The sequence below is a fragment of the Lissotriton helveticus genome, chromosome 3_1 (genome assembly GCF_964261635.1).
Source record: "Lissotriton helveticus chromosome 3_1, aLisHel1.1, whole genome shotgun sequence".
Classification (NCBI taxonomy): domain Eukaryota; kingdom Metazoa; phylum Chordata; class Amphibia; order Caudata; family Salamandridae; genus Lissotriton; species Lissotriton helveticus.
Window position 1 is genome coordinate 1,747,686,459 of NC_136061.1, and position 21,957 is coordinate 1,747,708,415.

General features: G+C 46.4%; 1 protein-coding gene across 3 annotated transcripts in view; it reads left to right on the forward strand.

Annotated features, from left to right (window-relative positions):
• LOC144823743 (uncharacterized) overlaps positions 1-16,309 on the forward strand; it is a 62,100-nt gene extending 45,791 nt beyond the window's left edge. For all 3 annotated transcript variants that reach the window (XM_078682524.1, XM_078682523.1, XM_078682526.1), the window contains 2 exons: positions 11,351-11,434; positions 13,942-16,309. In XM_078682524.1, coding sequence (XP_078538650.1) covers positions 11,351-11,434; positions 13,942-15,739 — 1,882 coding nt within the window. In that variant the 3' untranslated portion in view covers positions 15,740-16,309. The remainder of the gene's footprint in view (positions 1-11,350; positions 11,435-13,941) is intronic.
• The last annotated feature ends 5,648 nt before the right edge of the window (positions 16,310-21,957 follow it).

Genomic DNA, 21,957 nt, shown 5'->3' on the forward strand with positions numbered 1-21,957 from the left:
ACCCTTTTCATCCCCTCTGAGTTTTTGTGAATCAGCAAGGATTCTGATCTCATTTAGTGTCAACTTCAAATTTCTTGCTCGTTGACTGCTAAGCCCTTTGCACTACTGGGTGACTGTTACTTTGTGTACCCTTGTGATCTACTTGGGAGTATAAAGAAAGAGTACACTTTTTCTTAATAAGCACTGCTTAATTATCATCACAGAGCTCTGTGCATGTGAGTTTGTCTAGATGCCCATGATCCGACTAAAGGATTGCATGGACGCTGCTTGCACAGAATGAATATGCATTGATGTATGCAGTTGGGGTGTCTGTTTATAGGTACCAATTTCGGTGGTGCGCTGGACTCCCGAATACCCATGTTAGTAGTAGAAAGTTAAATCCGTACAACATTTCAGGACTTGGAATTGCGTTGTTGTCTTAGCCAATGACTCCTAAGATCTTCATACAGATTACATTTTCATCTGGACAGGTATTAGCACTGCTGCGCACGCGCTGCTGCTGGCGCTTCTGGTTTTAAATTGCCCCGATTTTGTATCTAATTTTGACTGTTTATTTACTCACTTTTCCCCTGCTTTTAGCGGGACTTGGCTGGGATTCGCCCCCCTCCCTCTTACCGCATTTAAAAGGTAGCTTCACCGCCGTTTGGCGGGTCCGGGCCCCGAGGGTGGTCATCTGTGGGCGCCATCTTACCTTGGGCTCAGTTTTCCAGCTACGGGCGCCATTTTGGAGCGTCCTCGCGCTGGGATTGGTTGGCCTATTTAAGGCGGATCTACCCTTCAGGCAGCCTTGACGGGTATTGGCACTGCTGCGCACGCGCTGCTGCTGGCGCTTCTGGTTTTAAATTGCCCCGATTTTGTATCTAATTTTGACTGTTTATTTACTCACTTTTCCCCTGCTTTTAGCGGGACTTGGCTGGGATTCGCCCCCCTCCCTCTTACCGCATTTAAAAGGTAGCCTCACCGCCGTTTGGCGGGTCCGGGCCCCGAGGGTGGTCATCTGTGGGCGCCATCTTGCCTTGGGCTCAGTTTTCTAGCTAAGGGCGCCATTTTGGAGCGTCATCGCGCTGGGATTGGTTGGCCTATTTAAAGCTTTCCTCTCCCGCGCAGGTGGGACGCCCTCGCTTAGCCGGAGTCGTGCCAGAGTCCTGCCCGTCTGCGCCCGTCCGCGACGAGGAAGCGCGAGACGTGGCAGGGCTCGACTTTTTCTTCTTTGTCACTTCCATCTGACACGCCTCATCAATGCCTATTTACTCCCGGGCAGATTTGATATCCATTGGGAACAAAGTTAGGGTCTGCTCATGTCATCCTGTGGACCCCTTGTCCGGCCCATATGACTGCGCATGTAAGGGTTGGTCGCTAGAAAGCCCGACTATGATCCGCTCTCTGGAAGGCGTCAACCAGATCAAATGCAACATCAATACAGAACAGGGCCTCCGGATCTGGAGTTTAAATGTGAGGTCACTGGGCAAACATCACCAGTTGATATATGACCTCATTGAAAGAGATGATCCAGACCTTTTTTTACTCACCGAAACCTGGCTTCAGGATTCGGATGCCGCTATTCTGAATCTTGCTTTCCCTCCTAACTACGATTTTTACGCTAAATCGGACTACCAGAGGAGGTGGCATTGCCATGGCAGTTAAATCTTGCTTTCCTGCTGAATGGACAGCTCTCGGGCTGCCCGCATGTGAAAGTGCCCTTTTTAAGGTTGCTTTCAGTCATCATTTTACGTTCAGCGGTATGCTCATTTATCGCCCACCTGGCAATGATTCAGCCTTCAAGTCCGCTCTTGCCGATATGGTAAGCTCCTTGGTGCTTGATTATGCGAATTTTAATATCATGGGTGACCTCAACATCCATTTTGATAACAGGTCATCCACAGCCGTTAACACCTTGCTCGCGGACCTTGAAGCTCTTCAACTGGTTCAGCTTGTTACTCTTCCCACCCACATTGGAGGCCATATTCTTGATCCCTTTTTTCCCACTCTTGTGAGGGTAAAGGTGTCCGACCCGATGTTGATGGGTTGGACGGATCACCTGCTGGTGGAAGCCTTTTGTCCTATTCACGATAAACCATTTAATCCTGTGGATAGGCTGACTTTGAAAAGGCACTGGCACAAGCTCAAACTTGAAGAGTTCTACAGGTTGCTGGAGCAGAAACCCCTGAGCGCTTTTTTGAATGTGGATCATGGGTACCAGCTGTTCTGCACGTGGATTTCAGATGCTCTTGACTCTCTTATACCCTTGCGCTGGTCGAAAGGTTACTCGAAGGCACCCAGCCCGTGGTATAATGAGTCCCTTGCCGAGCTCAAAAAAACTTGCCGGAAAGCGGAGAGGGATTGGAGAAGATCTTATGATCCTCCCCTGAAAACCCTGTACTTTGCCAAACTTAAGTTCTATCATAGGGCAATTTGCAGAACACGTGCCGCATTTTATGCTCGGGAATTCCTAGCCAGCACCAATCCATCTAAACTAATATTTAAGATATTGAAAGACCTTATGAATAAAAGAGCTACCTCGGCAGAGATCTGCACAGACTCCCATTGTGAGAATCTGGCAACTTTCTTTTTGGAGAAAGTACAGAAAATTTACAGAGGTTTTGATCTGTGTCGGCCGGATCCAGAGTTAGTTAACCCTAATTTTTTGGGGTATGAGACTTTGACTTTCTTACCTGACTTATCCACTAAGGCTTTTGATAAACTTAGCCTCAGCGTTAAATCAGGCTCTCCTCTGGACCCGCTGAAGCCAGCTCTTATTAGTACTCTTTCTCCGCTGTGTCGAGTTCCCATTCTAAATCTAATCAACATGTCGTTGTCAACTGGAACGATCCCCGCTTTATGGAAGCAGGCGGTAGTGACCCCTATTTTAAACAAGCATTTACAATGCAACGGTTTCGCCTTTGGAAAAGTTAGAGCTATTAGCAATGTAAAAGACAATGCCATTTATTTATCTGTTTTCAAAACCAACAGATAAATACAAATTTTGTCATTTACAATGCCAATAGCTCAAACTTTTCCAAAGGCGAAACCTTTGCATTGTAAATGCTTGTTATGTGAGGTTCCTCCTCGCCAATGCCCCACCCTCCGACGGCAGAAGCTAACTCAGGATTCCCTCATTAATCTACAGCGCCCAGCAATAAGTTTCGTTTCTCCGCTGCGCACCGTCTGTTTCGTTTCACTTGGTCCGGTGAAGCCTCGTCTTACTTCTGTTCTGTTCCTCTTGGAGCTTCACCTATGAGGCCAGCAGGAGCCAGGCTAGTGCTAGAGGCAAGATTTGGAAACCAGGGGTAGCAGCTGCTAGGCCCAGCGACCCCTCAAGGACATAGATGAGTGGTGTTGTATTATGGGTCCTATTTAGGTTTGCTTTAGTTAGCTCTAGGCTATATTATAAAAGAGTGCATGTTTATTTTTCTGTGAACATGCTGTGCACCTTCATGTTTTATTTTGCTTTCAGAAAAATAAAGCTGCATTTTAAATTCAGCTGCAAACCATGGGCTTATGTAATAATGTTTCACTAGCATCCCTGGGTCTGGATGTTCTGATCTTGCAACATTGCGCAGCGACTCTGCTGAGCCTCCTTTAACAGTCAATGTTATATTAGTTCAAAAGCAGTTCATTGTTTCTCCTGGGTTTTTGCATTGATAAAATGTACAATTTCTTTTGTGCAACACATTATGGGCACTGTTAGTCAATGAAAATAATGTACAAGGTGGATTAAAAAAAAAACAGTAGCAGATTAGTTCACATTTTACTGCTGCTTTTATGAAACGCGGTGCTATGAAAATTTCGTGTTCTCTTTTTGTAGAACAATTTGAAAAATATATGCTTTTGTGGAAGAGGCAGATTTTTGTCACTATCCTAAAGTAATAAGTTGATAATTAGACCCTCAAGTTGCAAAATCTTACTTAGTGAGGCAGGGGTTAACTGTGATCTGGCGCTGCAGCTCAGAATGTTGGTTTGGTGAGTATTTTAAAGGGTGCTATGTCTTGTGAGGTGAGTTGATAGTTTTTGAGGTGTGTGTAGCACCTATCTTAAGACACGGTGTTTGTGTGTTTTACTGCGATCCCTTTACATTCAACTCCATAAGAAGTGAATTCCTTCCCCACATTACATCGTATTCTACAAAATAGTTAAAAACTGGATTGAGATGTGCCAGTCTGATCATTGACATGGACCTATTTCCCATAATTATGATGCAATCTTGGTTCTGGTTCCCGTTCCAACCTGTTATAGAGTTACTTATTCTGAAAATTCTTCTCTTTCCTTCTTCAATGAAAACGCACCCGCACTCACCGACTGTCTTCTGGCGGGGCTCTCCTCCTCACACGGGAGCCTTGCTCCCTGCAGCACTCCTCCGGCGGTCGCTTTGGGGCCACGGGCGGGGTTCCTCTCCTCCTGGGCTCTTCTCCTAGATGCAGCAGGGCTCCCTCGCATCACGGGAGCCCTGCAAACCGGCCGCCATGCTTCTTCTTTCTTCCCCCCGGGCTGCGGGGGCGGGCACTTCCGGCCGGCCGCGCTGGGATTGGCCGGCCGGCCAACCACTTCCGGGTCGCTGCGGGCAGCGCAGCGGCCCTTCTCCTTAGGTAGGCAGGCGGGGGCTGATTTTTACGGGCAAATGCCGGGTGGGCACCGGCTCTAGATAACAATCAATCGGGAGTGGACACGGACGGCGGGAGGGGGCGGGAGTGGACACAGGGGGCGGGAGAGGACACGGACGGCGGGAGGGGGCGGGAGCGGACACGGACGGCGGGAAACGTGCACAGGACAGCGAGAAACGTGCACAGGACAGCGAGGGGGGGGGCGGAAATGGACATCGCATCAGTGAAAGGGGAGGGAACGGGGAAAAAACGTAACTCCGCCCTGGGAAAAAATCTCGGGAACGCCCCCGAATCTGGTCCGGCCTTGACGGACAGATCTCTGTTCCAATGGCTAGCCTCCATTTATGGAGCTAGCCAATGGGACAGGGGGGCGTATTCCATTCTCCTTACTGGAAATCAAGAGATTTCTCTGGAGGCGGAGCTAAGAGCTCCGCCCTCCAGCGAAACCTAAAAAGGCAAATTCCGACCCACTTTTGCCAGAAAATTATCGCCCTATATCTTTATTGCCTTGGATGGCTAAAGTTACCGAAGCCCATGTTAACTCGATCTTGTCAGAACATCTGGCTCGTAATCAGATACTGGACCCCAGCCAGAATGGCTTCCGGCCAGGACACAGTACCGAGGCTGCTTTGCTTTACATCATCGAGCATCTACGCCTGGTGCTTGACTCCGGACGTACGGCAGCGCTCCTGCTATTAGATCTGAGCGCTGCCTTCGATACTGTGTCCCACCAGATACTGATTCAATGCTTAGAGGAAGCTGGAGTAGCAGGTACTGCCCTCCAGTGGTTTCGATCCTTTCTCTCGGAGCGAACCTTTAAAGTGGCAATACCACCTTGCCAATCCACCACCTATCCCTTGGACCTGGGGTCCCACAGGGATCCTCGTTGAGCCCCACCTTGTTCAACCTCTATGTGAAACCGCTAGCTGCAGTCGTCAAACAGTGGGGTCTGACGATGACCTCATATGCGGACGATACGCAGCTGGCGGTGACACTTAGTGGAGACCCTGAAGTGGAGGCCCCCAGATTCCGAGCGGGTCTTGTGGCTGTAGCGAGTTGGCTTCGTACCAATTGCCTTCAGTTGAACGCCACCAAAACTGAGGTGTTGGTCTTGGGGAAACATGTTGAGCTATGGGGAAACCAGTGGTGGCCTCCAGAGCAATTATGAAACTCTCTTCGCCGCCGGCACTTGCCAATCTGCTCATTCCCTACATCCCTCCGAGATCACTAAGATCAGAGGCTCTTCACCTAGCAGTCTGCCCCCGTTTTAAACTTAGCAGAATGGGTGGCCGCTTGTACCGGGTGCTTGCTGCAGGACTGTGGAACTCGCTCCCGGTACTCATTCGAGCTCTGAATGATTTATTCACCTTCAGGCGGGCCATTAAAACTTTCCTGTTTCTTGCTTCCAAGTAGCTGCCTCTTGTTTTGTCTTTCCCTTTGTGTGATGTTATAGTACCTGTCTAGAGCGCCAGGACGCCCCTTGGCTGGGGCATCTGTGCGCTATAAAAATATAAATAACATAACATCTGCATATCTTTTTAGAGGCCGGAGGTCACCCTGGATGCAGGATCTCGTTTTTCTTGTTTGAACTATAAACCATTGTTCTAGATGTTTTGCTTGGCTCTGAATGTTCAATTAGGACACACAAACACATTATAGCCTGTTGAAATGATTTTGAGCTAGAATGTAAAATCTGGATTATCACCTTCCCTTTTTGGAATCTCTTGTGGCCAGAAGCATTCTCGAAGATGCACAAATGCTATAGAAAGTCTGTAATATATGGTGACCTGACTCCAGCTTCTCAAACGGGTTTCGTAAGGACTTTAAAACCAGCCCTTCCATGACCCCCACACCACATTAAAGGTCTTGGTATTTGCAACAACCACCATAACACAATTGAGGGAGTAGAAAATTTAGGGGCATGACCTTATGGTAGTGGTATGCCTATCTGTCGGACCTATTCTGTGGCACACTTCAAGGGAAGTCGTTGTGTAGTTGTAGCACACCTGTTTTGGGGGGAGGGGGGGGTGCTAAACAACCCAGTGCACGTGTACAGGATATTGGGTACACGTTGCTGACTTTAGAATGAAGGAAAGGCTTTAATGGTCATAAAAAAGAGCCCTCTGACTACTTCAAGATTTGCTGGCAGCAAATCTACAGTGCAGGAGAGATGCCCACAGGATGCCACCCAATTTACAACAAAGATTTGGGACAGGTGGCAACAACTGTTTGAACTGCAATTTCATTGTAAGGGAAAGAGGTTGTGATCACCAACATGTAAGACAGCAGTCTTTCTTACAGCTCATTCAGGGTTTCACCCTCTTGGACGAAACACTTTTTTAGCTGGGGAAGTTAATAGTTTGTTCCATGGGATTGCATGCGACTGGCAATGGGGATGACAAGCTTTGGTAACTTGCCATATATGGGACTGACTTGGCCATGGGGGTTGTTGCACAGCACAAGAACGTTTGCCATGCTGAACCTGTGTCTTATTTGCTTTACTCAGTAGTGATGGTGGGATGTTCTAGACCTTAAAGGGTGCCATAGGGGTCCTATCTAAAGTTATGTAAGGGCCCTCTTTGGCTATGGTGGTGTGATATTACTGTGTATGAGGGGTGTGTATTGAGAAACCACAGATCATTTTGTAGAAAGTATATGGTGTAGTGCTCCCATTTAAACTTCGTCACTTCATGCATATTGCATACGTTTTCCTAATAAGGGTCCAAGACGGAGGGGGTGGGCGGCTATGTTATGCAAGCTTGTCACAGGGGCAAACTGCGTCTGGCTAACCAGGGATCCTGGAAGGAAATTCCCACCTCATCCTCCCTTATTGATTAACCCCCAAACATGACACAAACTTTCAAGTGAACAGCGAGATACTTGGTAGCCTCCAGTGTAGGAAACGTTGCGTTGAAGACATTTAGTGGTCATACACCCTGAAGACTGTGACTGCATCTATCTATCTTTGACTGCTTCGGTGGGGTGCATGCAGAAGTTATGAATAGACATCTTTAGAAACCCTTTCTGTAGGGTGGAAATGGCAAATAGTAGAGGATAATTGTAGAGCATCTTGGTACTTCACCAGCCATTAATTGGAACACTTGAAGAGCGTAGGTAGGTGAAGGACGATCTTGGCAGAAGTTGCATGGGAGATAGATGCCTTAGTAGCCAACACCTCTGTACAGTAAAGCAAGCAGCACACACAATGCGGATGGACGGAGACACCACAAGGCTGCTTGATGCCGAAACAGCATTCGGGTGTGCTTTGGGATTTGGATATTGTATTCCTCTCCTTCAAATTTATCAATTTGCCAATTGTTTAGGTCTCGCCTGTCAATGCGCATGCGCATTGAGCGTAGCGAGACTATAGGGGCTTAAACGGAGTTTAACTAGACTGGCGATTTGGTGCAGTGCATGTGCGCTTTTAGCTCCATGCGCAAGCGCAATGAGTTAAAATGCGCGTGCACAGCATCAAATCGCCAGTCTTCGCCATCTGTTCCCCAGCTTGGTGCCACCAGCACCTCCCCTCTCTCTCCCCCTCCCCAGCCGCCAGCACCTCCCCTCTCTCTCCCTGCAGTTTCACGGCCACCAGGCTCACATTTCTCCTCCCCCCTCCCCAGCCGCCAGCACCTCCCCTCTCTCCCTGCAGTTTCACAGACTTTCACGGCCGCAGGTTGTCTCGTTTTTTGTGTGTTTTTTTTACTTTAAACACAACCCCGGGCTTGTTGTTGTTTTACCTCTGTGACCTGCTCCTAAATGGACAGTGCACGTTATGTATTTATTTAAACAACGCCTTCTGGTGGCATAGTTCACAACCTCGAGTAGACTGCACTGAGTGCAGTGAAGTGCACTGAAGGGTCGTGGACCGTGAACAAGCTGTTGTGCCATCCGGCGCTTCCCATGAGTGCGTCACGTGACCGTTGACGGGCAGCTTTCCTTTTAGATTGGCTTACTTTCTAGGATTAGACACCAGCAACTACATATGCTTATAGCAGTGGTTTGATTTTCTTCCCATTTAGGTCATATGTTTCTTCTTTCTTAGAAGTTTATACTGTCCTAAGACCTGGGAGGAGCTCGCATCCTTAACAGTCCTGGTTTAGCTTCGGACTCTATTTGCGAGGTTAAAGCACGGAATCGAAGCGTACATTTTGGTTTAGCGAGGGATTGTATTCCTTCAGTCTCCTTACACTGCCACAGATGATTCACATGAGAATTGACCTGTCTGTAAGAGGACACTTCTGAACACCTGTGTATATCTCTCTGCCCTGTCTCTCTCTCCCCTTATGACCTCCATGCTTGTTCCCCTCTCACTCACTATCTCGCTCCACTGCCCTGTGTCTCTCTCTGCCCTTGTTTCCCCCTTCCCTGTCTCTCTCTCCCCTTCTGACCTCCATGAGTTTCTCTCTCTGCCCTAGTTTCCTTCTCTCTCTCGCTCGCTCCCCTTCTAATCCTTGTGTGTGTGTCGCTCTGCCCTGGTATCCATTTCCCCCTCTCTCTCGACCCCCTTCTGACTTCCAGCGGTGTCTCTTTCCCTCTACCCTGGTTTCCTTCTCCCCTTCTCTATCTCGTTCCACTTCTGACCCCTTGTGTATATCTCCCTCCGCTGCCCTGGTTTCCATCTCACCCTCTATTCCACTCCACTTCTATGTGTGTGTACCTCGCTCTCCTCTAGGTTCCGTCTCCCCTCCCTCAATGCCTCACCCCTGTGTGTCACTCTCTTCCTTGTTTCCGTCTCCCCTCGCTCGGCCTTGACGACTGACACCCCGTGTGTCACTCTCCCCCTCTGCCTGGTTTCCGTCTCCCCCACCCCGATCTCTTCCTACACTTCTTCACTTTGCTTGAGAAACATACAACCTTTTTATCCTTTTAGGCTGTTGTTTGCATTTGCTTAAAACAAAGCATTCTCTGTGGAACTTTTGCTTGTGTTATACTGATTTTAACGTTATTGTATATTTTTATTTTCACTGTTGCATACGCTTTTTTTTTTTAACTAATGAAACCAAGACCTTTCGCGTCAGTTGTTCACTTATTTGCATCTCATTGATGCTGGGAACGAAGAGATTAGTACCGCAGGCAGCAGCAGTGCAAGCTTTTATTTTAAAAAAATTAAGCCATTTGTATTTGTTATATGAATACATCTAAGTCACGTACATACAAAACATGGTGCATTACAAATGCTATAGGTGTCACATTTGAAAAAGTTAAAAGTATTGGCATTGTAAATGACACAGCTATTTTTCTATTTTCAAGACCAACACAAAGTCATTTACAAAAACCAATAGCTCCAACTTTTCTAATGCGAGACCTATTGCATTTCCAATGCTTGTTTTTTTACTTGTCTGGAATGAAGGTGTCTACACCTGCGACACACTGGGTGCTAGCTATTTAAAGGGTCTCTAGTTCTAAAGTAGTTGAACATACATTACAAATTCTGGATCTATCTCCGTTGGATAACCAAACTATGAAAAACATGCATTTGTGTGATCTGGAGGGCTAGTATACAGCAAACTTGCAGGCAGCTAGAGAGACAGTAAATAGGTGGTTATTAATGGACCAAGATGATGGGTAGAACCCGGGCTTGTTGGAGAAGAAACCAAGTCCACGGATAGCTTACCTAATGTTGTCTTTGAGGAGGCTTTTGGACAACAAGAACAAAATAACAAGTAGAGGTAACTTTCTTATCCCTTCACCAGAAACCCCAATTCACTATTACAACTGCACTTCTCACTGGCATTTATAGGTGGTTCCATGGAGAGGTTAAAGCTGTAAGACATGTTTGATTTCTTGCTCCAGCATCACCTGCACTTCTCACTGACATTTATAGGTGGTTCCTTTTGAGAGGTTAAAGCTGTAAGACATGTTTGATTTCTTGCTCCAACATCATATAAAATGTTTCAAAAAAGGAAACCTTGATTTGCGGGCGGAAATAGGATAGGTGGTTTTATTCGCAACTTTGCTACCACAGCCTACTCACTTCCAAGGTGACAGCTGCAAAACTGGAGACTCCCTTTAAAAAATATGGGGCATAGAAGGGACACAGAGTATGATTTGGGATATACGCTATTCTTATACTCCCTTCACTTGTGTGTCAGGACAGGTAGGTAGAAGCCTTGAATCGATGCATTGCAGAGGCGCAATGGTCTTTCTTTGGCCTGATGTGCTGAAAGTGGTTAGAAGTATTTCTTATAGAGAATCTGCCTCTAAGATTATGCCCCAGTGCTGCATGACACCAACAATAAGATAGATATTCTCATGATTGGTTGGGTGACTTAATTAATATTTTCTGGGAAAGTGCGATCTGCGGCCGTCTAGTAGTCAAGGGTTGATGGGGTTCGCTATCCCAGGTGATCCATGCCAATCTAGAAACATCCTTAGTTGGGCAGAAGAAATAGCAGAACGGTTTTACAAACTCTGGTGCTTATGAAATGGATGCATTACCTGCACACGGAAGAGAAAATAATGAGAACTCGTTTGCACTTAGAATATGAGTTCTTACTATACTAGACTGAATGCCTTCGTTTTTACCTTTAAAGCGTTGGCCTGCAGGAGACCTATCTTTTGCGCTTATAGGGAATTACTCTTCACGTATAATGTTTGTACTGCAAAAATAGATACTTTGCTAAAATGTGCTTTGCAGTTGTGCGCATATCAAATATTCTGACCATAATTGTAGGCTTTTACAAAAGTTAATGAAGATACTCTGCAATCCAATAACCTGCCCACTGTATACATTTTATTTTACTCTTTTTAAGATCTCGTTCTCGAAACCGATATTCTCGCAGAAGTCGCAGTGGAAGCAGCAGAAGCAGTCGTTCCAAGAGTCGCTCGGGCTCCAGGTACACATATACCGGAGGGGTGGTAGAATTTAGGAAATTAAAAATGTATGTGGGGGCACTGGGAATGCTTTTATTAGGAATGTCAACCAGTGTACCAATTGGCAAGTCTTTACAGCATGGAATTTAATGCACATTTTATTCCAGTCTTTGACACACATTTCCAGATTCAAATTAAGGTTAATTCCTTATTTCTATCGTGTCTGTTTATTGCTGTAGTGTGGACTAAACCTGCTTTGAAAGTTGCAACACGCTTGGGGAGAGTTGGCTACTCTTTGCTGCCGGCATTGTTGGTGAATTTAAAGGGTATAAATCTAAATGCGTAATTTACTTGAAGTATTTGTTTTCCTGAGGCAGCAATTTATTCATTCCAATAATCATTTGCTTATTTTGGTGCTCTGAAGAAAAACGGTTTCATCCTAACATTTGTGGATATTTTCCCTTTTTGGTTCATTGAGTAGGGCACCCATCATATGGAAGAGTCCCAAAAGACAGTTAAGCCTGTGAGCTTTAATTGTAGAAGAAGTCTCATCTATGGATGTTTGTTGCAAGTACTACATTATGATTCCACTTCTGCCAGGGGTTCTAATTTACTCGTTTTCTTAGCAACAGTTTAAAAACTGGCAAAGCCAACCACTTTGGTTTTTAAAAATCAAAAGGAATCCCCAGATGTGTTGAGGCATGTTATTGGGGAAGCGGCAATTAATATTTAAAAATACCTTTTTAAATATTTTAGGAGCGCCTCGTTTCCATGGCGCTGCTTATTTTTAACTTGAACAGGGACCTTCTAGTTGGGCTCAGATTACACTTGTACAAAACAGTAGAAATTCAGCAGTTCTAGTTACCTGAGCTAACTAGAACTTGGAGTTAGTTTCTTCTGGTCAGGCCTGCAGTCGTCTTTAGGCTTCTCTGCTGGGATTCTTCTTAGGTTGTCGCAGATCTAGTTTTCAGGTCTGGGGGAGCCACCCAAATACTAAATTTAGAGGTGTTTCAGGGGAGTAGCAAGTAGGGCCAATGGGGACCATACCTGGTGGAAACTACACCCTCCTGTGGGAGGGGGCATAGACCTAGCCCTGATTGAAGGGGTCCCCACCATCTTCAATATGGCTGGAACTGAAAGATGTGCTTAACCTCGCCTCCCCCCCCACCTTGGGGGTAGAGGTGGGTACACTTCCTATTCTTCATGGTTTTCCCAAAGTGAGGGTGTAAACCTGGGGGAGATGCCATCTGCTAGCAGCAGAGGTTGGGGGGCGCATTACAAAGGTGGAAGGCCTTTGAAGCGCCCTCTTTGAGGGGAGGTGTGACACCTGCCCAGGATGTGCATAGTTTGTGGTCCCAGAGAGCAGTCTCTCCTGCCCAGGGGTCCAGAAACATGCCTACCTGTCTGGGTGCCTAAAGCCAGTCAGTGACCACACCGGGGTTAGTAGGTGCCCTCCGAGTACGTTGTTTAGTATATCGCACACTGGCATCAGTGGTTATTTATTACAAGGAGGAGTTTGGTACCAAACACTCATGGTTTCAGTGGCAGTCATGGTGCTGAGGAACTTGAATTGTCAAGTCACCAGCCCATGTACTCTCTCATTTCCCTGACCCTTCACAATATTAAGGAATAGGTCCTAATACTAGAGGCATATCTGCTCACGCAGATATATCCACACCTGTGACATAGTGCAGCCTGCCTTAGAGCTGGTAAGCCATGCTAGTGGGGTGACTTGGACAATGTTAGTTGGCATGGCAGCAGTGTGCCATGTTGACTTTGTTGTTTTGTCTACACCAGGCCATGTACGTGGCAGTCTGCATGGCCTAGATGAGGGGTACCTAGGGGACCATCTTCAGTACGAATGGCCTAGGTGCCCGTGTACCTTTTTTACTAGGGACTGAAGGGCCAATTGTGGATCCATTTTAGGGTAAGAACACTGGTACTGGGAAACTGGGATGAGGGGGTATCTGCAACAAAACCTCAGTTTCTGATAATCGGTGAGTGGTTGTATGGGTCTGTGACTGAACGCGAGTGTCTTGAGTGGGTCTGGAAGTCGGTGACAGTCTGAGAGGGTTTGCGACTGCCTCCCAGACACTCCTAGACCCCCTCAGACACACATGCACTAACTCAGACTACGAGTACGTGTGAGTGGGTGTCTTAAGTATCTGTGGGTGTTTCAGTAGCTGTATGAGTGACTGGGCCACAACGGGACAGCACCTGCCCCTTAATCCAACAAGAGTCCATAGTTTCCCAGAAAATATAAATGGGGATACTTTCTAAATAGAGTACTTCTGGTTAATTTGTAACTGCTACCTCGTTGGGTAAGTGTCCAGCACCATTTTAATTGGAGGGGGGGGGGGGGGGAGTGGATGCAGCCATTATCTGTCTCGTTTACTGTTAATTAGAATTCCAAGATCACATACCACAGAAAAGATTTTAATTGCACTGCTGTTAAAAGTGAATTTGGAATTAATGTAAAAAAATGAATAGTCCACACATTCTCATGAGTCCTATTGTTTTTCCATATTAGATCCAGATCACGTTCCAGGAGCAAGAGCCGCAGTCTCAGCAAAAAGAAGACTCCCAGCAAAGAGAGGACTCCCAGCAAAGAGAAAAGCAAAAGCAGAAGTGCTGAGCGTATACGAAGTAGTAGCATAGAGGAGAAAGAACCAGAGAAAGAAAAGGTTGATGATAATGTGGATGAAGAAGCTGCTGAGGCAAATGATGACAGTGTGGCAGCTGAGAACCGGAGCCGCAGTCAAGATAAAAGCAAAACTACTAGCAAGGATAGGCGGAACCGTAAGAGCAGAAGCAATGATAAACGAAAAGAAGGCAGCAAGAAGAGGAGTAGAAGCCGTAGCAGGGACAGGAGGAAAGGAAGAAAGCGGGGCAGAGAGGATCGGGATAGTAGGAGCCGCAGCAGGGGTGAAAGAAGCAAAAGGCGAAGTAAACGGGATGGCAAATCAAGCAGAAAGAAGGAAGGCAAGAAATCCAGATCCCAATCTCAAGAGCCTTTAGTGCCGGAGTCTGACAAAGAGGCAAAAAGTGATGGTGAAGATATGGAAACAGGCCGCACCTCAAGGTCCAGGTCCCGCTCTGCCCCCAAGTTGACAGCCAAAGCAAACTCAGCGTCTCGCTCCAGATCACGGTCTAAATCTAAGTCTGTTACAAACCTGAAACCTGCACCCTCTCGTTCGCGGTCTCGATCCAAACCCAAGTCTGACCATAAGAAAAAATCAGCCTCTCGTTCACGGTCTCGATCCAAACCCAGGTCTGAGCATAGGAACAAATCAGCCTCTCGTTCTAGGTCTCGGTCGAAGCAAAGATCTGATCGGAAGATGAAATCGCGTTCCCGGTCCAGATCCAAGCAAAGATCTGCACGGAAGGCGAAATCCCGTTCCAGATCTATATCCAAATCTAAATCCAAGCGGAAAGCGAAATCTACCTCTCGCTCTAGGTCTCGCTCCAAGTCTAGATCTAAGCGCAAGGCAAAATCGCGTTCTGGTTCTCGGTCCAAATCAAGATCGAAACGCAAGGTAAAATCTGTGTCTCGTTCCAGATCCCGGTCAAAATCTAGATCCAAACGAAAGGCAAAATCCACCTCGCGCTCCAGGTCCCGATCCAAATCTAGAACTGCCCATAAAGTTAAGTCCACCTCCCGTTCCAAGGCTTCCCGATCTAGATCCCGATCCAAGCCTAGATCTGACCGTAAAGTTAAATCCACATCTCGTTCCAAGGTATCCCGATCCAGGTCTCTATCCAAACCTAGATCTGACCTTCAAGTGGAGTCCACCACACGTTCCAAGACTTCCCGCTCCAGATCCCGATCAAAAGCTAGATCTGACCGTAAAGGAAAGTCCACCTCACGCTCTCGGTCCTCACGTTCCAGGTCCAAGCCTAGATCTGAACAAAAAGTGAAATCCACTTCTCGTTCCAGGTCTAGATCGAAACCTAGGTCTGATAGTAAAGTAAACTCCACCTCTAGATCCAGGTCACGATCAAATCCAAGATCTGACCGTAAAGTGAGATCCAGCTCCCGTTCTAGGTCCCGCTCCATTTCCAGATCTGAACACCTGGCTAAATCTATTTCTCGCTCTAGGTCACGATCCAATCCAAGGTCCGATCACGATAAGCATGGTTCCTCGCGTTCACGCTCACGATCTAATCCTAGATCTGACCCTGGCATACACCGAGACTCACGATCTAGGTCTAGGTCCCATCCTAGGTCAGATGTAGCTGACAGATCAGATTTGCGTTCCCGATCCAAGTCACCAGAAAGATCTCTGTCTAAATCTCGTTCCCGTTCCCCCTCACCAATGCAATCCTGAACCTGCTTCAGCCTCACTTTGGAACTCTATCAAAGTTATGATTCTTTTATTATTTTTTTGTACATGTTTGTTAGTCGTAGCAAAAGTGATTGAAGTAAACAAAATACATTTGATGCTGTACATTTTTAAATGCCTGGTTGCGTGTCTAATTGTTTAATATGTGCTGGGCTTCATGAGTTTGGAATGAGTACTTCTAGATACGTAATGGTAAATTCACTTTCTTCGCTTACTCTCTTAAACACTCTGTTTCAGTGTATGCTGTCTAGTGGGAGTTTGCTAGTCTAGAGTCTTACATTTCAAGCATTTTGTTTGGGTTTTTTATTTCCTCACTCACTTTTGAACTTGCAAAGTTGTGAGAAGGTGATCATAAGACTCTTGACCTGCAGCGATCCATAGAAAAATACATACTAGATTTTCACACCTTAGTATTGTGACAATATTCCTGTTTTATATTGGCTCCTTTAACCATTGTTTTTTTTTTATTCTTCCTTTGCCACCTCTTCCATCTTGGAAAGTACAGTGATCCTGTTTCCATAAAATTTGAATAAAGACTATTTTTGCTTGACAACATTTAATTGTAGTCCTAGGCTTGCTATACGTTCAGATGTGTGACTTCATTTTTATATCCTCAGACCAGTTGTTGCCCTTCAATACCCGTTTTCCCTTTCTGACCCACAACCCGTTTGCGCTAATTGTGGGAGGTAGAGAATTGAAGTATCAATGCATCATTGCACAATATCTAAATTACATGTAAATATGGAGTTAAAGGGATTTGGGCTCATGAATACTTTTGGTAAAAGGCAAATTTCAGACAGGGCTAGTTTAGTTCACCTATTTAATGTGGTTGGGGCACTGCTAATTTATGTTGGTTGTGGTTTATAGGACTTTGACACTTGACGGGCGCCTGCCTTTGTAGGACCTACAAGCCATAGTAAGTTTTCATGCAAGTGCATCCTAAAAGCCATGCAGCAAAATGTGTTGACTTGCACCTGATAATAGTGTGGTGTGTGTGATACCCAGGCCAGTTTCCAGGGCCCGATTGAACTGGTCCAGGTGGTGCAGCAGGAGCTTCCACTCATTGGTTGTGAAGCTATAGAACACCAAAGTGCCTCAGAATGTTTACTCTCCAGATGGATGTTCTGTGCCCATTCAGAGAAGTTTGTAAGATGTGTTTTTGTCCTCGTATAGCCTGATTATTAATGAAGCCTCTGAGCTTCCTCCTCATTTATATGAATAAGGAGCCAACCCTGGGTAGAGAACGCAGAGGAACCGTGTCCGGACAGAGTTTGAGGGAAGAAAAACATGATTGCCTTGTCAGTTCCCCTCAGGCTTCAATCATCGGACAGTAGTGTTGGTAAAGTTAACCTGTGCCGGTTCGGTATTAACTCCTAACCACCTCTTCAGAGGGGACTATAGCTTGTCTCTTATTTGCTGCATTACGGCTCTTCTCTAGTTCATAGACCTAGAGAACGGATTTGAGCCGTTCTGCTTTGGATGGGCGGGTCGGGAGAACCCAGTATTTACAAATCGGCGTCCTACCCAGTAATATAAAAAAAGAACAGTAACTTATTGTCCAAATTCAGTTCAATTCCCGTCGCAGGATAAGTCCAAACATAAGCTTCGGGCTTACCTCTAGTGGCATGTGCAACAATTCTGATACAAATGTACAAACGTCTGTCCAGTAGCGGAGAATGGAAGGGCAGCTGAGAAACATGTGCAGGTCATCGGCCTCACTGAGTCCACAATTCTTGCAATAGGCTCCCATCGACCCCTTCAATTTCTATTGTTTCTTTTGGGGTCCAGTAGGCTCTAAAGAGACAAAACAAGTGATTTAGTCTAAGATAAGCTGACTTGATCACCTTTATATACTGTTAGAAAAAATACGTGCCATAAGTGTGCAACATTCGCCCACTCGGTTACTTTACCCCAGAGACTTGTTGGTACGTTGTCACCTTCATCTTGGGTGTCCATGATCATTTTGTACTAAGTGGCAACTACCTTCTGTTGGTGGCTCGTGATTAGATATTCTTCCTTGGATCCTCCTGAGCTTCCTTTGAAGATTCGGCCCAGCTCTGTATGTGCATGAACTGGAACCTGGACACTGAGAATTCTGTCAACTGTTGGAATTGAGTCCACAAACACAGCTGTCCTTCTTGGATCATCTGACCCCGTTCCATAATTCGACATTTCTAAGATTCTATGACCAGCTATCCTTCGGGAACTCTGGTGACCCTGAGGAATCCCATAGTGGGGCATATTTGCTTTAATTTTGGAGCTATGTTGCTTGTCCAATAGGTGCCCATAATTGAGCCGCGGCCTACGACATCTTCAGACCGACTTTCTTAAACTTCTGGTGACTAAATTTGTTCATGAAGCCATGCTGGCCTGTTCTCAACTCATCAAGCAGGGCCTCCCATAACTTTGTACTTCCCCCAACTTTGTCTGATTAAAGAAATCTAACCTTTTTTAACTGAAAAACCCAGGCAAATAGTTGAAAATCTGGGAAAGCGATGCCTCCTTTGTCAAAAAAAAATTCAGAGATTGAAAGTTTAGTTTGCTGTGTAGCTATTTGAACCATAAAGTCTGAACATGTAACAGAATCATCAAAAAGAAAAGCTAATTTGGGAAGTATCGACATTTTAACCAAATTGGCTCTCCCGAAGGTTGTTGATAGAAGATGAGACCATCTGGTTAACAGCCTATTAGTTTCAACCATAGCTTTCTCAAAGTTGGATTCCACCAGGTTATCTAATAAGTGGCTTACTTTTAGTCCTAAATATTTTATTTCTTGTATCGTGTAGTTCTCTATGGCATTCGAAACCATTACTTCTGTCTTACTCTGATTTGCCTCAGCCTGCAACCATCCTAAATTCTGTTAACTGTTCACAGGTCGCTACTGCTGGCTTCCGGTTTAGTGTGTAAACCATAATGTCGTCTACTTAAAGGGATTGTTTTTTCCACCAAGCACCACACACAAGGAATAATCTGTTGCTCCGTTCTAATTTTCTCAGCAAATGGCTCAATATATAAATTGAACAGTGTAGAAAGGGGACAACCGTGTCTTGTGCCCCTGGTAATCTTACAACTGGAAGTCAGGTTACCGTTCACCGAAATGCTTGCGGCAGGGGTCTAATATAATTACAATGCCAATAGCTCAAACTTTTCAAAAGGCGAAACCATTGCATTGTAAATGCTTGTTTACAAATCTCCACACATTCGGACCTAGATAGATGGGACTCCTGGAGAATAATCATTTGAGTGGGGACATCCCTCAAGTATTGAAATAATTCCCCTCTCCTTCTTCCCACTCTCAGTCCGTTAATATGCGTGGACAGAATTTGTATGTTATGACTAGGCATGCAGATTTTTTTTGGGGGGGGGCAGACTCTGAGATACCTACATTTCCAGGCAATGCGAATTTTTTAATATAAAACTCATACCCTCCCCTTTTCTGGCTCTCCTGGCCGCTTGGGCCCGTCGCGGCAGAGGGGAGTGAACCCCTTATAGAGAAGAGAGGAAAAAAATTCGAGAGCGGAAAAGGGCGAAAGAAACAATGGTGGGGGGGAGGGGGTCAACAGCACCCAACCCTCCTGTAGCGTCCGCTTTGACTTGTCTTTATACACTAGGGGAAGACCTGCTATTGAATGAAAAGTATTAAAATTATGATCCTTATTACTTCAGTGTTTCCAGCAGGGAATATGCCTCGTCGTGATCCGCTAGATTATACATTTTGTTTCCTATCACTCAAAGCATAGCTGGAAACGTTAGCTGGGCAGTTCACCTAACTTCCTGAACTTGTCCACTCTTCCCTAGTTCCCATTGTCTGGTTAGGGTTGCTTGCAACACATCTGGTCTAATGTTGAAGGAGAATCCATCTCCAGACAGCGGCCCGGCCTTTAACGCAGTGTTCAACCGTTTGTCTTGAATATGTTAGGAAGTTAGCTATAACTCTTCGCTGTTTGGATTCGCTGTGTCTTTCCTAGAAAGGGTCCAGTTTATCTTGGCTTTCTTTGAGCTAGTGTTTCAGGCTTAGTTCTTTCCTGTCTCGGGCGGTCTCTTCCTGCAGATCTGATACTGATGTTTCCAAAGCTTGTGTTCTTTGAGAGATAAAGGTTCAAGCTTTTCTGCCAACCCTTCACAGACCCCTTTGATTTCCTTTTGGTTGACTTGGAAAATTACAAACCCATTTTTCACTTCCTCTGCAAGTGATTTCATTATGTGCTCTAATGGACTTATTAGTGGGTTTGTTTTCCACTGGTGGTGTGGGGGCCATTGAATGGTCTCTCCCTCCTGTCACTGTCGTGGCCTTTTTCACCCCCCCCCCCTCCCCATTAAGGCATATGAGTCTTCTTCACTTGGGCCTTCTAGAGCTAGACATTGATATCTGTTAGGGGTCACAAGAATCTGACGCACCCTTGATACTTCCACACCAGCTTTCTCCAACACTTGTTCAGGGGGCATCTTGTCAGTCCTAACACCTTGATCCATGGATGAGGTTTCCCTGGTGGAAGTCAGTGTTTAGAGGTTTTAAAGGGAGGGGGGGAGGGGGTCCCTCCCACACTCAGAGTTCCTTCGGGAATCGCCTCCTGTAACTTGAAATATGACCTCAAGGATGGACTGATTCTTAGATTCTTTAGCTTTTGATAATGGGCATTCCTGAGTTTGACCTTTGTAGAGGGGGGCTTTGGGGAGGGACTGTGCCTCTGCTCTTAAAATACCATCCCCTTCACCCTGTGATGACACTATGGGAGTACAATTAGCCTCGGGCCCTTTTAATTTTTGCCTTTACCCAGGCTACATCTGGCTCTTTCTAGCCGAATGCCCTGCCTGTGATAAAGTTACCCCAAAGGTTTCCACGCTTCTTAGCAAATACTATTAGGCTTATTAGCCTTTTGATTTTTTTCCCTTTCATTAGCCAGAAAGAGTTTTCATTCCTACCTGAGATTCCTTCTGGAGAGGTGATGTGCAGGCCCAGCTGCTCGCCCGCCCTCCTCTGCGAACTCTTTTGTGCTACAGGCCCCTCCTCTCCGGTCCTGTCCTGGCATGTCCCTTGAGGTCTTGTCCTCCCAACAGTGGCAAGGGCTTAACTCTGCACTCGAGCTGCTTCCTGCAATACTCTGGGTGACTCCCCAAGCCTTCACCATTCTGTTTGCTGCTCTTTCCCAAAACAAGCAGTCCTCTTCAACACTCCGCTGTAGGAAGGCTCCCATTAACTCTGGTGCTCTGCCCACCCCTAACAATGCCAAGGCGCTTCGCCGACATGGCTAATCTCTCCGATAAGGGCCATTGATTCACTTGATGTTTTTGTTGCATAGTTTTTTAGGGCTTGTGGCGTTAGCGTTAACCGCGGTCTCGCCAGAGACCCTTTTGTCAGCGACGCAGCTTTCCAGGAGACAGTACCTGGCGGCGCGCATCTACTCTGGCAGAAGGCGATTTGAGCGTGCCACACGCACGAGAACGCGCTCGCTGTGGCCAGCTCCTGTCTCCTGGAAAGCTGTAACACACAGCCACACCTCCCCCTGCTTACGCATGCGCACAGTCACACACACGAGCGCACCTACACGCACACATACATACAGAGACCCCTGCCCCCCACACATACACACATGCGCACCCCCTCCAACTAAGCCCCAATTACCGCCACTCCGGACTTCTGCATCCTCCGCGGGGCTCTCCCTCGGGCATGGGAGCCCCGCGTCACCAGCACTGCTTTTCTGCCCTGACACTCCGTGTGCGCGGGCTTCCAAAGACGGAAGTCCCGCCCCACGGCAGGTTTCGTTTTTGCTTACATCTTGTTAATGGACTTTGACCGCTGCTGAGGAAACAGACATTTTGGTGTGCAGCACATCAACCTGGCCCGGTCTGGGACCGCCGTACCCATTTTACAACACACAGATCGGAGCTCCAAGCACGAAGTGTATAAAGGCCCGAGGCGACTGCCCTGTCACTGCCAAAGCAGAGCGCGGCCGTTTCCGGCAGAGGAGGCCATCCTTCATGCTGTACCCAAAGGCAGGAGTAAGGCCGCACTGTCAGTGAGTACCACTCAATCTGTGATAATCAACTTCGGTTATTTGCATTGCTAAGAAACAGCAGAAGTGTGGTATGAGGCGCTATATAAACACAACACTAATATTGATAAGTGAATCTGCCGAATGTGAGATTAGCTAGTTAATGTGTCTCTATTTCTAAGGACAGCGCATGGTGTCAGTAGTGTGCCC